Source organism: Helobdella robusta (genome assembly GCF_000326865.2).
Source record: "Helobdella robusta unplaced genomic scaffold HELROscaffold_10, whole genome shotgun sequence".
Taxonomy (NCBI): Eukaryota; Metazoa; Annelida; class Clitellata; order Rhynchobdellida; family Glossiphoniidae; genus Helobdella; species Helobdella robusta.
This window is the reverse complement of record NW_008703571.1, coordinates 4,936,625-4,950,511: the sequence shown is the minus strand read 5'-3', so window position 1 is coordinate 4,950,511 and position 13,887 is coordinate 4,936,625. Positions and strand designations below refer to the sequence as shown.

Here is a 13,887-nt window from a genome sequence, read left to right as displayed (position 1 = left end):
TAGACATTAAAATCTTGTTGATCTTGTCTGTGAAGAATTGCGTGAATTGAGCTTTGAGGTTGATATTATCATCAGATTTATTACTTTTGTTGTTTCTACACAAAACTCTGTTCAGGATCTGCCAGTGATTTTCAGAGTTGTTGTTAGCTTTAACCAAATTTTTCCAGTAACTTGAACGTTTTTTAGAATAAAGTTTATTTTTTTCTGACAACGAAACCAACCAGTCGTTTCGATGATCAGTCGTCGAGTGATTTCTGTGTGACCTTTCCATCCGCCTGCAAGTTAGTTTAGCCCGTCGACAATCATCATCAAACCAAGGTGACATACCCTCTCCTCTGTCATAAATCAAACGCCAAGGCACAAGTTTGTCGACAATATTTTTTAACTCATCGTTAAACTTTTTTAGTTCAATCTCGACATCGTTACTTTGGCAGGGCCTAGAGACTGGAGAATCCAAAACATCCCTAGCCAGTTGATTTCTGTCCAAACTTTTCTATGACCTGACATGTCTCACAGTTATTTTCCGAAATGTCTGAATCAATGTTTCAACTGTTATTAAACTGTGATCAAACATCACACCGCTTGGAAATATTTTTATGTTGGTAACAGGAAAGTCACAAGAACTGATTACCAAATCGCACTACCACCTAACGCATGTGTTGGTTCGTTAATGTGGTTGACTAACTAGAAGGTTTCAAGTACCTCACCCTATCGGATAAAATATGGATCATTAGTTCTTTTGTGATGTACATTAAAATCTCTCATGAGCAGAACGTTAGAACTCAGGACTGTAATCTGCTCTAAAACCAAAACCAGTTCTTGATAAAATGAAACAGACAATTGTGCTGAGCCAGGTTGATATATAGCAATCAAAATGAATGTGCTTCCGTTGACCCAAAATCTGACAGCAACTGCTTCAAGTGTAGTAAGTTGTGGAAGAATTACTTTTTTGTACTTGAATTCTTTACGAAAGTAAACTATCAAACCACCGTGACCTGGATCATGCTGCCTAACAAAATCAACAAATTGATATCCAGCAGGCATGGCTAGATTGATAGAAATATTCCCAGCCAACCCGTGCCATGTTTCCGTTAAAACCAGTATATCTAATCCATCACAAAGTAACCCATGAACATCATCTACTCTCTTTGAAACTGACCTGACATTTAACAGTCTAATCGTAACATTGTATTTAGCATTAGATCCTTTATTTGCTAGGTGATGAAATTTATTTTTAACTAATCCAAACAAATCATAGCACGAACCCACTCTACCGTTTATTAATTTGTCTCTTTTTTGCCAAAAATTTCACTATTTTCCACCTTCCTACCTCCCCTCGCACTCTGTATAAAAAACCCTTTTCACAGTTGGTTTCTCTCGCCTTTGCATCATCCAAAATTTTTTTCAGCTCCTTGCGCTGATCAACAGTCAAATCATGACTCAATTTGACGTGTGCAAAATCGTCGTTCAAAGATCTGAGTTTGTAGAAATTGGTAAAAAAATATTCCTTGCTTTTTACACCATCAAACTTGATGAGGATTGGCCTGACAACTCCTTCATCTCTCTTTTCCAACCTAAAAACTTTCAGTATATTTTTTTCGTTGGCAGTGTCATCAGTCAATTTTGAAATCATTTTTATGACCCTATCGTTGTCATCAAGGCCTTCTCCCAGCCTGAACAGCATCGCATTAGCTTCTCTTTCTTTTGCATCGGCAACATCATTTAGTGTTTTTTGGACATTTTTAAGATCTTAATTAATGATCTTAGCACTCTGTTTCACTTCAGTGCTCTCATCATGATCTCATCATTTCAGACTTGAGGCCGCTGATCTTTTGATTTAACTTTTTTCCCGATGTGCATTCAATAGAGTCCAACTGCGATCTTATAGCAACGTGGTTAGCCCTGATAGCATTAACTTTTTCATCAAGTGATTTACCGATTTCATCAATCGATTTCTTCAACAGCTCCAAATCAGTTTCTTCCAATTTGGTCTTAATTGAAGTATTAACATCGTTGAGTTTGTCCAACCTTTCACTAAACGTAAACTTTATGTCATCAATAGATTTAGACAACAGTTTCATGTCACAAACGTTTTTTACACATTTATCACAGAACCATTTAATGTTACCGTTTAAACGTACAACTGAATAAACCTCGCCAGACGTTGAATCAACATTAGCCGTGCACTCACATTGAAAACATTGAAGCTGTTTCAACGTAAGTACAACGTCTTACTTGGATTTTGACGTGTATTCATAATAAACAAATAAACAGGTGGAACAAAACTGTATTTTCAAATCAATGTACCTGCAATTATCACGTGACTAAATAAACTTTATGAAATTTTGATTCAAATGCCAAAAAACGCAAATTTATGTATTGAATTAAATTGAAACAGTATCTAGAATTTAATTGCAATAATATATCCAATTTTCAGAAACAAAATCAACACTAAAACTTTGAAAATCGAGAATCTTTAGCAAAGCGAAAACAATACAATACAATAGCCACGCAACCATATGATATATATATATATATATATGTATATATATATATATATATAAATATATACATACATGTGATAAATTTCATCGATTTATTAGTGTTTATCAACTTATACTCGAATTTTTCAATTTGTCTTAGTAAATTTTTATCAACAAAATTTTCGTTGTTAAAAATTTTCATTGGAATATCATGTTTCTTTTTTGAATTTATTTGTATATATTTTTAATAATATTAAATTATAATAATACTAATTATTATTATTAATAAATAATGCACTGACGATAACAGTTTAACGTCGAAATAGATCTATCTGCAATAATTTTGATGAAATGTTTGTTAATAAAAATAAAGCTTCAATTTTAAACAGACTCAATTTGTTGATAAAAATTTACTAAGACAAATTGAAAAGTTTGAACATAAGTTGATAAACACTAATAAATCGGTGAAATTTATTATATATTGTCAAGAATTCGGTCTTCTAGCATATGTACACGCACACACACACACACACACACACACACACACACACACACACACACACACACACACACACGCACACACACACACGCACGCACATACACACACACAAACACACACACACGCATATATATATATATATATATATATATATATATATATATAATATTTACTTCAATAACCCACCAAATCAAATTATATATATATATATATATATATATATATATATATATATATATATATTTACTTCAATAACCCACCAAATCAAATTCTTGACGGCAGCACATGAATAATTAATCAAAGTGCTAACACAACACTATACAAATTAAAAATTGCAGAAGCTCTTCTAATAGACATCAACAATAAACCACAAATAAACATCCAACAATGAATGATTACATCTTTAACAACTCGACGCCTTATTACTTACTCCAATAATAATGGGAAAGAAGAGAGTGACCGTGTAGGGATCAAACATTCATTTATTAACTATCTTATGTATTAATTATTATTAAAGATTATTGCAATTTTCAATTTTACCTAATCTATGTTAATTTTTATGTCTTTGCTTCTTTCTCGACTTCTTCCCTTTTTTTCCTGAGAGCTTGTAAACGAAACGGTTCGAGATTCACCTGAGAATAAAGATAATATTTTATTACGCCTGAATTGTGTTTGTTTTATTTATTTTAACTCACAACAAGGTGTCTTGTTAGTAGCATAAGTTCGTACTAACAAACAGGGGCGGATCCAGGTCATCTAGTAAGGGGGAGGGCGATTTTTATCCATCATGACAACCCACAACTGCCTGCAAGGCGGGCAAGCCCACAAATAAAAAAAACGTTTAAATTATTTTTCAATTTGCCCTTTAAATAACAATCTATGTGACTAAGACATTACGGCATATACGTCGCGATCGTATCAGTATCGGTACAAGTGTGCACGCACGCGGTAGCACGCACCCCCGTATCATGTCAGTAAACTTAAATCTACTCTGTTCTATTAAAAAGAGTGATGTAGTAATCATATTATTTACTACGGATCCCATTATTGTAGTGTTAAGTAATCCTTTAAAATATGCACTTTTTAATTTTTTAATTTTATATCACTATTCACTTTTAAACAGTCTAACTTTCGTTTTCAAGCGCCATGATTGTGTATTGTGTTGTGTTACTTAAAAACGACAAAGTAGTAAATACAAGTTACTTTTAAATCAAAACATTCATTAATTATAAATTTTATAATCATATCATATTTAAAATTATAATCATATATTTTATAATATTATAAAATATTAGGAACAATTACAACAAACCATTATCATCTGAAGAAAATGAAGAGATTTTTTATTTTTTTACAAATTTTTTACAACCACAGAGTACTTTGGATTCATTTTTTGTGACGTTGAAGAGAAAAAAGTCTGTTGAAGCATCTACAACTAATTCTACTGTCACTACTGAAGTTGGTGGAACAACTGAACTTCCACTTCCAACCACATCAGCAGAAGCTTCAACAAGTAATAGTATTTCTACTGAACATGTTGAACATGAGATAACAGAAACAAGTAATAATATGGACAGCAACAGCCGGAATATGAATGTCAATTCAGTAGTCATAGCTCATGATAGTCTTTTTTCTGAAAATGAACAGATTTCAACTGAGACTGGAACAGCTGAAATTGCTAAGGCATTTTCTAGTAAGATTTTAAATGCTGGGTTTATCAATGATATTGGAAAATTTGTTGGAACATTTATGGATGATTTGACAAAAAAAAGTCTGTTAGAATCGCCATGGAAGCCACCAGCTGACTACAAATGCCACATTCATTTTACAAAAACAAAAATAAACAAGAAAAGCGATATCTTAATCATTCTCATCTGGAAAAATATGAATGGCTAGTTTATTCAGATAATAAAAAAGGACTGTACTGCAAATATTGCTCATTATTTTCATACCACCTGACTGCAGGATCCCTCTCACAAACAAATGGAACTTCAGAAGCTTATTAAACAACCATTACAAATGTTTGCTAAACTGTTTGGCAAAGATGGAGGTTTAACAATGCATGACAAAGCAACATACCACAAGAAAGCTGTTGAAGCAGGGAGGTGTTTTTTAAAAAACTATAATGAACCAGCAATAAATATTGTAAACAGAGTAAATGCTCAACGGCTTCAGCAGGTTTTAGAGAATCGTCAGAGATTGATACCTATTGTGGAAACAATTATATTTTTAGGAAGGCAGAATATTCCATTCAGAGGACACAGAGATGATGGCAGTATATTAGACAAAGATGATGAAGATTCTGATGTGATTAAAAATGAAGGTAATTTCCGAGAATTGCTAAAATTTAGAGTAAGCGGTGGAGATTCAAATTTAGAAAATCATTTAAAAACGGCAAGAGCATCAGCAACCTATATTAGCAAAACCACACAAAATGCGTTAATTAAATGCTGTGGGGAGGAAATATGTGAACAAATTTTGAGTCGCGTTAGAGAATCAAAAGTATCATGCTATTATGATTGACGAAACAACCGATGCATCACATAAGTCGCAAATGACCATAATATTACGTTACTTGCTGCCTGATGTATCAGTTCGAGAAGATTTTGCAGGATTTGTTGATCTACATGACAACAATTATCAATCTGATATTACTGCGTCAATTGACACTGAACCTATTCTTGACGGCAAAATTATTGGTCAATCGGTTATAAACATGTTTGCAAACAAGTTCCACCTTTCTCTAGAAAACTGTGTTGGTGTGGGAACAGATGGTTGAAGTGTTATGTCTTTGTTACAAAAAGGAGCAGTAGATGAAATTCAAAAGGTTGCAGTGAATGCAGTCTGGTGTCCTTGTTATAACCATGCTTTAAATTTATCAAAAAGTTCGAATGTACAAGCAATAAGAAATTGTTTGGGTGTTATTAGTGAAGTAGTTGCTTTTTTCAATGCTTCTGCAAAACGAAATTTTATAATAAAGAACATGATAAATTCACAACTGGTTTCACTCTGCGAAACACGATGGGTTGAGAGACATGATGCATTGCTGATGTTTAGTATTGAACTTCCACAAATAATTGATGCGCTAAAGAATATATCTAAATGGAATGACAGAACAACTTCATCAAAAGCAACAACTTTATTAACAGCAATTAGAGAAAGTGATTTTATTGTATGTATTCTCTCTAACAAAGGGCCTCAGTGAATTGTTTCAAAAAAAAAAGATTAAATTTACATGATGCAGAAAATTGCATTAAAGACCTGTTAAATGTTTTACAAAAAAGAGAGAAAACTGCGAAGAAATGTTTTTGGAAATTTTTAGGGCAACAAAGGGCCTCAGTGAATTGTTTCAAAAAAAAAAGATTAAATTTACATGATGCAGAAAATTGCATTAAAGACCTGTTAAATGTTTTACAAAAAAGAGAGAAAACTGCGAAGAAATGTTTTTGGAAATTTTTAGGGCAACAAAGGGCCTCAGTGAATTGTTTCAAAAAAAAAGATTAAATTTACATGATGCAGATAATTGCATTAAAGACCTGTTAAATGTTTTACAAAAAAGAGAGAAAACTGCGAAGAAATGTTTTTGGAAATTTTTAGGGCAACAAAGGGCCTCAGTGAATTGTTTCAAAAAAAAAAGATTAAATTTACATGATGCAGAAAATTGCATTAAAGACCTGTTAAATGTTTTACAAAAAAGAGAGAAAACTGCGAAGAAATGTTTTTGAAAATTTTTAGAGCAGCAGAAAAAAATAATTAAAAAAGATGGCGCTTTTACCTACAAAAGATTTGTGCATCGACAAACATGCCGTGAAAATGTACCTTCTGATTCATTGGAAGAATATTACAAGCGATCAGTTTACATCCTTCTTCTTGATGCACTGATATTGGATATGAATACTCGTTTTTCTAAAAAAAATTTGCAGTGTCTCCAAATCTATTCTTTGATGCCAGAAAATATTATTAAACTAAATCATAAAGCTGTTGTCGAATCTATTTCAGCAATCAGTAATTTCTATGGAACCATTTTTGGACTTAGTACCCAACTTGAATTTATATCGGAAGTTGAATTGTGGCAGAGCAAATGCTTTAGAATGAACAAGGACGGAGGAGGAGTCAAATCACTCGCTAGTCTAATAAAATAAATAAACCCATTTTTTAAAACACTTATATGATTAAAAAAAGGAAAATAATTTTTTTATATTTATGTATGTACTCATATGTATATATTGACTATGTTTGATCCAAATCATTACATTTATTATTTTATGACATTAAAAGTTGAAAGTTTTTGATGACATTGCATGCTTTCTTATAAACAGTAATAAAGAGTTGACAAAAATAAACTAGAAATTTTTCTTTTTTTTCAGTAGGGGGGGTGATCGCCCCCATCGCCCCTTTATGGATCCGCCACTGCTAACAAATTGGTGACCCCGACGTGATCTGAACGCAAATCCGACGTGATTTGAACGAAAATCCCACGTGATTTTGAACAAAAATCCGACGTAAAAAGAAATACAAAGATTCACGTGGTTAGATCAAAACGAAAACAAAATGTTCCAACCAAATGATCATCCAATCGCCATATTACCTCTTTTCAAGAAAACAGCGTCAACAGATTGGTTCGAGAATTCCGAAATGCAATTTCAATTGCAAAACGTGATATGTAAAACAACAAGATTTTATTACGTAATAATTTCCCAGCCGTTGGATATAGTCTCAAGTTTGTCGTTAAAAGTGCAAAGAGGAACAGATTACGACGCTCTAAAAGCAGAGTTATTATCAACGTTTAAACAAACCAAACCAGAGCAATTCCAAGAAAAAGAACCTTTTAAAATAAATTTGAATCTGATGAATGTAAACAAAATTGAAGAGAGGCAGCCACCAGAAGAGTCCAATGAAATAAAAGTTGTCCTGAGCAAGAACAAAGATAATTCGACATTCGGCTTCAGTAATTATTAGGCTGGATAATTCAGAAAAACAAATATTGATTATTATTAGCGGAAAATTTATTTTGGTCATCATAATTCATAGCTGCTAAAACATCTGTATTTGAACAAAAAATTGAATTTTATTTCGTTAAAATATTAGTAAAACGCCTACAGTTTTTTCATCAGCTTGTTTTTTATTCGAAAATATATGTTTTTGATTGGGCGTTTTTTGGTATTCGACTTTCGGCTGCGGCCGAATAGTGGATCTACTATTCGGCCTTCGTCCAAATTCACTATTTGGTGCATGATTAATGGTACATGATGATTAAAGATGATTAATTTTCAAAATGTCATAACAGAATTTAACAGATGATTGTGAAAATATTCGAATCACAACAACTCTGTGACAGTAATAAAAGTATCTCTAGCAACAAAGGATTTATTAAAAGTAATAATAAGAATAAATTTCTGTTCCTATGCGTACACATTAATATCAAACAAACAAATAAACATTTTTTAATTCGTTTAGAAAAAAGTATGCAGTTATAGCTATATTTATCCATGATTTCTATAAATTCATTCGTTCATTCCCTCCTTTCATTCTTCAATCGTTCATTCATTCATTCATCAAATCAGTGAATCATATTTGAACTGTAACATCATTTTAGCCACATATTCTTCGAAAGATCATACAATTTTCTATTGAATGCCTAGACTTTACAACATTTTATTTTATTTTTGAGCGATAAAAATGTTTTTTTAAATAACTTTTTTGGCAATTTTAAGAGTTTTTTTCCCAAAAAATCATTTTCACAGATTTGATCAAAACACGAAACACCATCTTCTTTCTATACGGTGTGACATCGGTCAATAATTTGAGCTGCGAGAGAATTAGTTGTTATCTTCGTCATCGTTATCATAATCTAGCGCAAGAATAGCAAACTTTTTTCCAAGATGATTGACGGCATAACTTTGAGGTGTGCATTATTTAGATTTCTCAACAACACAGATCATCTGCTCCCAGCGGACCCAAAACGTACATCTTCACCTTCTGTCGTCCTTTAAAAACTAAATTTAAAAAAAAAACTGAAATTATTATAAAATATTGTTTAACGGCAAAAACAACAATTTGTTAAACAGACAACAAAAGAAAATGAGCTGCTGAAATTGAATACGATGAAATTTTAAAACACGAAGGCACGGAGTCACAATCGGAAATCTGATATATTGAATGAAGGGATGTGAACGTGTTTGAAGGTTCATTTATATGAAGAATTTTTTTGTTCAAAAATAAACATGCTGTTGATGTATTATCTAATTTTTTCACATAAAGTAAATAAATGTTAGTAGTTTGTTTTGCCACTTTAAAGGTGGTGAATGGAACAAGAATCTAAAAATATGTTTTCGATATATCGCTATAATGAGAACAGATTAAAAAAAATAGCAAACAATATTTTGTTAATGAGGTGTTGAATATAATTCGAACCAGGACGTCATCGATGTTGATCAGGAAGTTGAAATTCTTGGTACCTATCTAGGTCATGCGGATTAAAAGAGCTATTGATATCTGAGAATTCCCGTTACGAAGCACGTCGGGACATCTACAACATCACTCTCAATGTTTTAATCATAATTTATTTCCATTTAATAATGCAGTTTAACTATTTTCGGAACAGGTAAGCTAATTGTTTTATGAAGAAGTGTTGTATTTATTAGTAATTATTACTATTAAAGTACTATTTAAATACTGTTTCTTACTTTAAAATACTTATGTGGTTATTACAAACATTTTTGGTAGGTAGATGGGAAGTCAACGGGCCTTGCTGTCCCGGGTGACTGCCATATTCGGTAGGCAACAGGAATTCAGTGACGCGTTAAACAACTTCACTAGAATATTAGGACTATGGAAAAACACATTTGTGAAAATTTCGACAATTTTGTAAAAATATTTTTTGGTTGTAAAAAAATTAATTTAATTAGTGTAATATGAAAAATAAAATTAAAATATTAAATATTTTTCAACAATTAAATTGTTCTTTTTTATTTTCTTAGTGAAAGATACAAAAAATTATTTTATATTGCGCTAATAAAACGCACTAATATAAAGACGTATTAAAAACCGCTAACTATAGCGTCAATATATATATATATATATATATATATATATATATATATATATATAATTATATATATATATATAAAATATATACTCAATAATATTCAAATAGATAAAAATATAATGTTGCGACAAATTTGGTATTCGGCTGCTCAAAATAACGGGTCCTAGATAGTTGTCTCAGTTTGTCTTATTGGTTAATCCGACCCTTGTCGTGTTTTAATTAAATAGCTAAAAAGTAGCCAAACGTTCCCTCAATTAACAAACAAAATAAATTATTTTTTTCTAAACAAACTCATAAAACAACTGAAGTTAGTAATTTGGCTTGAATAGAAATTTTGAAATCAATTTGTCGACTAAATTTATAATTCTCTGAGTTAACTTTGCAGTACTTTCAAAACAAACAAGCATGTAATGTCAAATTGTGATTAAGTGGTTTCGATGCGTTGATATATTATATACAACACATGCATACAGAAAGACAACAGGGTTCTACATAGAGCTGTCAGACGGGTGAGATTATGAGGATCGGCAGATTGTTAGCTGAACAGAAAATTAATGAGTGATCGACACAATTAAAGGCAGTGCAAGCAACGAACCATTCTGAACATCTGTGGAGGAATACAAATTAGAATAAACATCCAATAAAGTCGTCTCAATTGAAGAGAACTAAATTGGTAAATTGAAAAAAGATTATTAGTGTTTATGTGTGTTTCTAAAAAATTGCGATCAACAACTTTAGGCAAAAATGCAACATTTGACACTGGCCGATAACTTAAAAGTTCATATTTGTTCAATGTACTTTTTTTCAGAATAAGTTTTACCACAGCGTTTTGAAAGCTAATGAATAAGAGTCGGAAAGAAGGCACAGGTTGATAAAAAAGGTGAAAAATGGCAAAAACTTCTTAATAATCTGTGTAGGTGAACAATCAAGGGAGCATGATTTAGTAAGTGCGTCAAGTATAAATTTTTAATATAATCACTAAAACAAGTTGAAAAGCTAGAAAATGATAAAATTTTATGTAAATTGCAAGGGGTAAGAAATGGTCCAAAAGGGCTGCATGTCGCATTACGAACCGATGCAATTTTTTTGTTGAAAAATCGAGAAAAGTCTGAAGCTTTAAAGTGATTTGTTAATATTAGATCAAAGAAGTCTATGTCAATTATTGCATGAAGCAACGAGATTTTTCCAATAATCATTTTTTACATAGCGAAAAAGTACTCTTTTCATTAAGAGCATGCCGCCAGGGTCGGCTTTATACAGCCTTTCGTCAGTGCTATAACTTGAAATACAGTTAAAAATATTGTGACTATAGAAACAAAAAAAACTAAAAAAACACTTTGTTTAACTAAAATTTGACAGACTATTTTAATTTTATTAGTTTATGTTTAAATATTTCATTAATTTATTTTAATTTTAATATGTTATTTTTAAATTAATAGCAATAACGTGAATATTGTAAAACATTTTGTTAATTTAATTAATAAACTAAATAATAAATTACAATATATCATTAGAGAAGTAGAGAAATTATAATTTAAATTAATAAATAACATTATAGCGATAGAACTTAATGAAAATTGTATACGTAATGGCCTTATACACATATGTATATATATATATATGTATATGTACTGTACATATATATATATATATAGCAGTGGTCGGTTGCTGCAGCGAAGATGTGCGTTATAAGCGTGAAGTAGCCTAGCATCCGTCTGAAGAATTTCAAATGATCTTATTTTAACGGGACACTAATTTTTTTGTTTTTGCTTCTCATATTTCATAACCTATAAAAGTTAATTTTACGATTTTATAATGTACGTTGAAGATAATTAAAAAAATAATTTCTTTATATTTAACATCTAAAATCACGTATAATACGAAAAATTCCTAATTCAATATTCAAGTTTTATTTTTGAAACTTCGTGTTGTTTGAAAATATTTAATGTTATTACATTTTTATGTTTTTAAAGAATATTATTCTATTAGTTTATTATTGTCTGCTTGCGATCTTAATTGTTTCAACATTCACAAATTTCTTGCATGGTGCCAAACAAGATGAACATGATATTTGGGAAGAAGCACAACATGCAATCCTTCCTGCCAATTGCAACCCAGATGACAGTAGATGGCAGAGTGTGCGAGTCCAATATCAATGTGTTGGCCTGCTTTATGCTACATTTTCGTATATATTCTTAAACATTCTTAATGGCTGTTAAGTGTTTTTATATATTCTTAAACATTCTTTCGTATTTTTGTTAGCATAAGTATTAAGGCTTAATGTAAATATCAGTAATTTCAAATAGTTGGCGTGAATGTAAAATGTTTATCGAGAAAGGACGGTTGTAGTTTTTAGTATGATGTTAAATCTCGTTGTAGCAGCTTCTGGATCGAAAGCAATTGTAAATATCTTAAACAGCGGTGTAAATGTTTCATCAGTATTGATTACGCTATAAAAATAAAAAAACATCACTACTATCATCATTACCGTTAAAATAATCATCATCATCATCAACATCAACACCATCATCATTATCATCATCAAAAATTGATGTACGTCAGATAGATACAGCATCATCAAGAACAACAACAACAACAACAACAACAACAACAACAACAACAACAACAACAACAACAACAACAACAACAGAAACAACAACAACAACTACTACTACTACTACAACAACAACAACAACTACAACTACAACAACAACGTCAACTTCAACAACAATACTATCAAGTCAACAATGAAATTGTGGTCATAATTGACTGCGACATTTTTATTCTGTCTATACCAACATCATCAGTCACGAATCAACATCACCATACACAACATCACCATCATCAGTCTCAAATCAACACCACCATCCACAGCACCACCATCATTTACACCTATATAATTCGTAACGACATCATTATCGTTATCATCATCGCGCACAACAACATCATCAAAACAATGAACATTGACAAAAACAACAACAACAACAATAATTTTAACAACATAAGCAACCAAACAACAACAACAAATCCAACAACAAATGTAAAAACAACAACAGCATTTTTTATAAAAACAAGAACATCAAAAACGACATTGAAGTAATCAATGAAGAGAACAACATCATTATCGTTAACAATATCGTAAAAAAACAATAAAATCATCATCAACAACAACAACAACAAACAACACTAACAAAAATAACATTAACACTGCCAGTCCAACTTGTTCATCCGGTCATTGGTGTAACTGGGAGAATTTCAAAAGACATGATGTGATGGTGTCCGCATTTAGTGATACAATTTTGGATGAACGTTTTTGTTCCAACAACATGATGTTGTACTGTAATATAATAACATGATAATGTTATTACGATCGTGATAATAATCATAGAGCCTAACTTTTTAATGTTGCACATTCAGATTTTAGATTAGTTTATATTGTTGGATTCTATCTGCTGGATATTAATTCCGTTGTTTGTCAGTGCTTCGACCCTGAAGATGACGATTGCGATGTTGATGGTTAAGATTATGTTGGTGGTGACTAGAATCATGGTGATGATTATTAAAAGAATTTGTTGCCTGGTCTGCCGAAATAAACTGGATGGCAATTCGAGATGTCTCTACTTCAGCCTCCTTACACTCACGCATCTGTCTCAATCCGGTTAGTTCAATGTGTTGGCTCTATAGATGATGTTGTATTGTGCTGTTGTTGTGCCGTTGTTGTGCTGTTGTTGTGGTGTTGTGGTGGTGTTGTTGTGGTGTTGTTGTGGTGTTGTTGTGTTGTTGTTAAGATGTTGTGTTTTTCTTGTCATATTGTAATGCTTTTGTATTGTGCAGTTGTTGTGCCGTTGTTGTGTTGT

The 13,887-nt window shown here is 31.5% G+C and overlaps 3 protein-coding genes across 3 annotated transcripts; 2 read left to right on the top strand and 1 right to left on the bottom strand.

Annotated features, from left to right (window-relative positions):
• Positions 1 to 464: 464 nt before the first annotated feature.
• HELRODRAFT_167006 (hypothetical protein) lies at positions 465 to 2,081 on the bottom strand (the record flags this gene model as incomplete). The annotated part of the gene is made up of 5 exons (XM_009012153.1): positions 465 to 532; position 708; positions 946 to 1,159; positions 1,323 to 1,697; positions 1,816 to 2,081. 5 exons carry the CDS (start codon positions 2,079 to 2,081, stop codon positions 465 to 467), a joined length of 924 nt encoding a protein of 307 aa, XP_009010401.1.
• A 2,470-nt stretch (positions 2,082 to 4,551) lies between these two features.
• Positions 4,552 to 7,124, top strand: HELRODRAFT_167005 (hypothetical protein; the record flags this gene model as incomplete). Its single annotated transcript, XM_009012152.1, has 2 exons — positions 4,552 to 4,753; positions 6,982 to 7,124. The coding sequence occupies 2 exons, from the start codon at positions 4,552 to 4,554 to the stop codon at positions 7,122 to 7,124; spliced, it is 345 nt and encodes a 114-aa protein (XP_009010400.1).
• Positions 7,125 to 7,533: 409 nt separating this feature from the next.
• On the top strand, positions 7,534 to 7,941 carry HELRODRAFT_167004 (hypothetical protein; the record flags this gene model as incomplete). Its single annotated transcript, XM_009012151.1, has 1 exon — positions 7,534 to 7,941. The coding sequence occupies one exon, from the start codon at positions 7,534 to 7,536 to the stop codon at positions 7,939 to 7,941; it is 408 nt and encodes a 135-aa protein (XP_009010399.1).
• Positions 7,942 to 13,887: the final 5,946 nt, after the last annotated feature.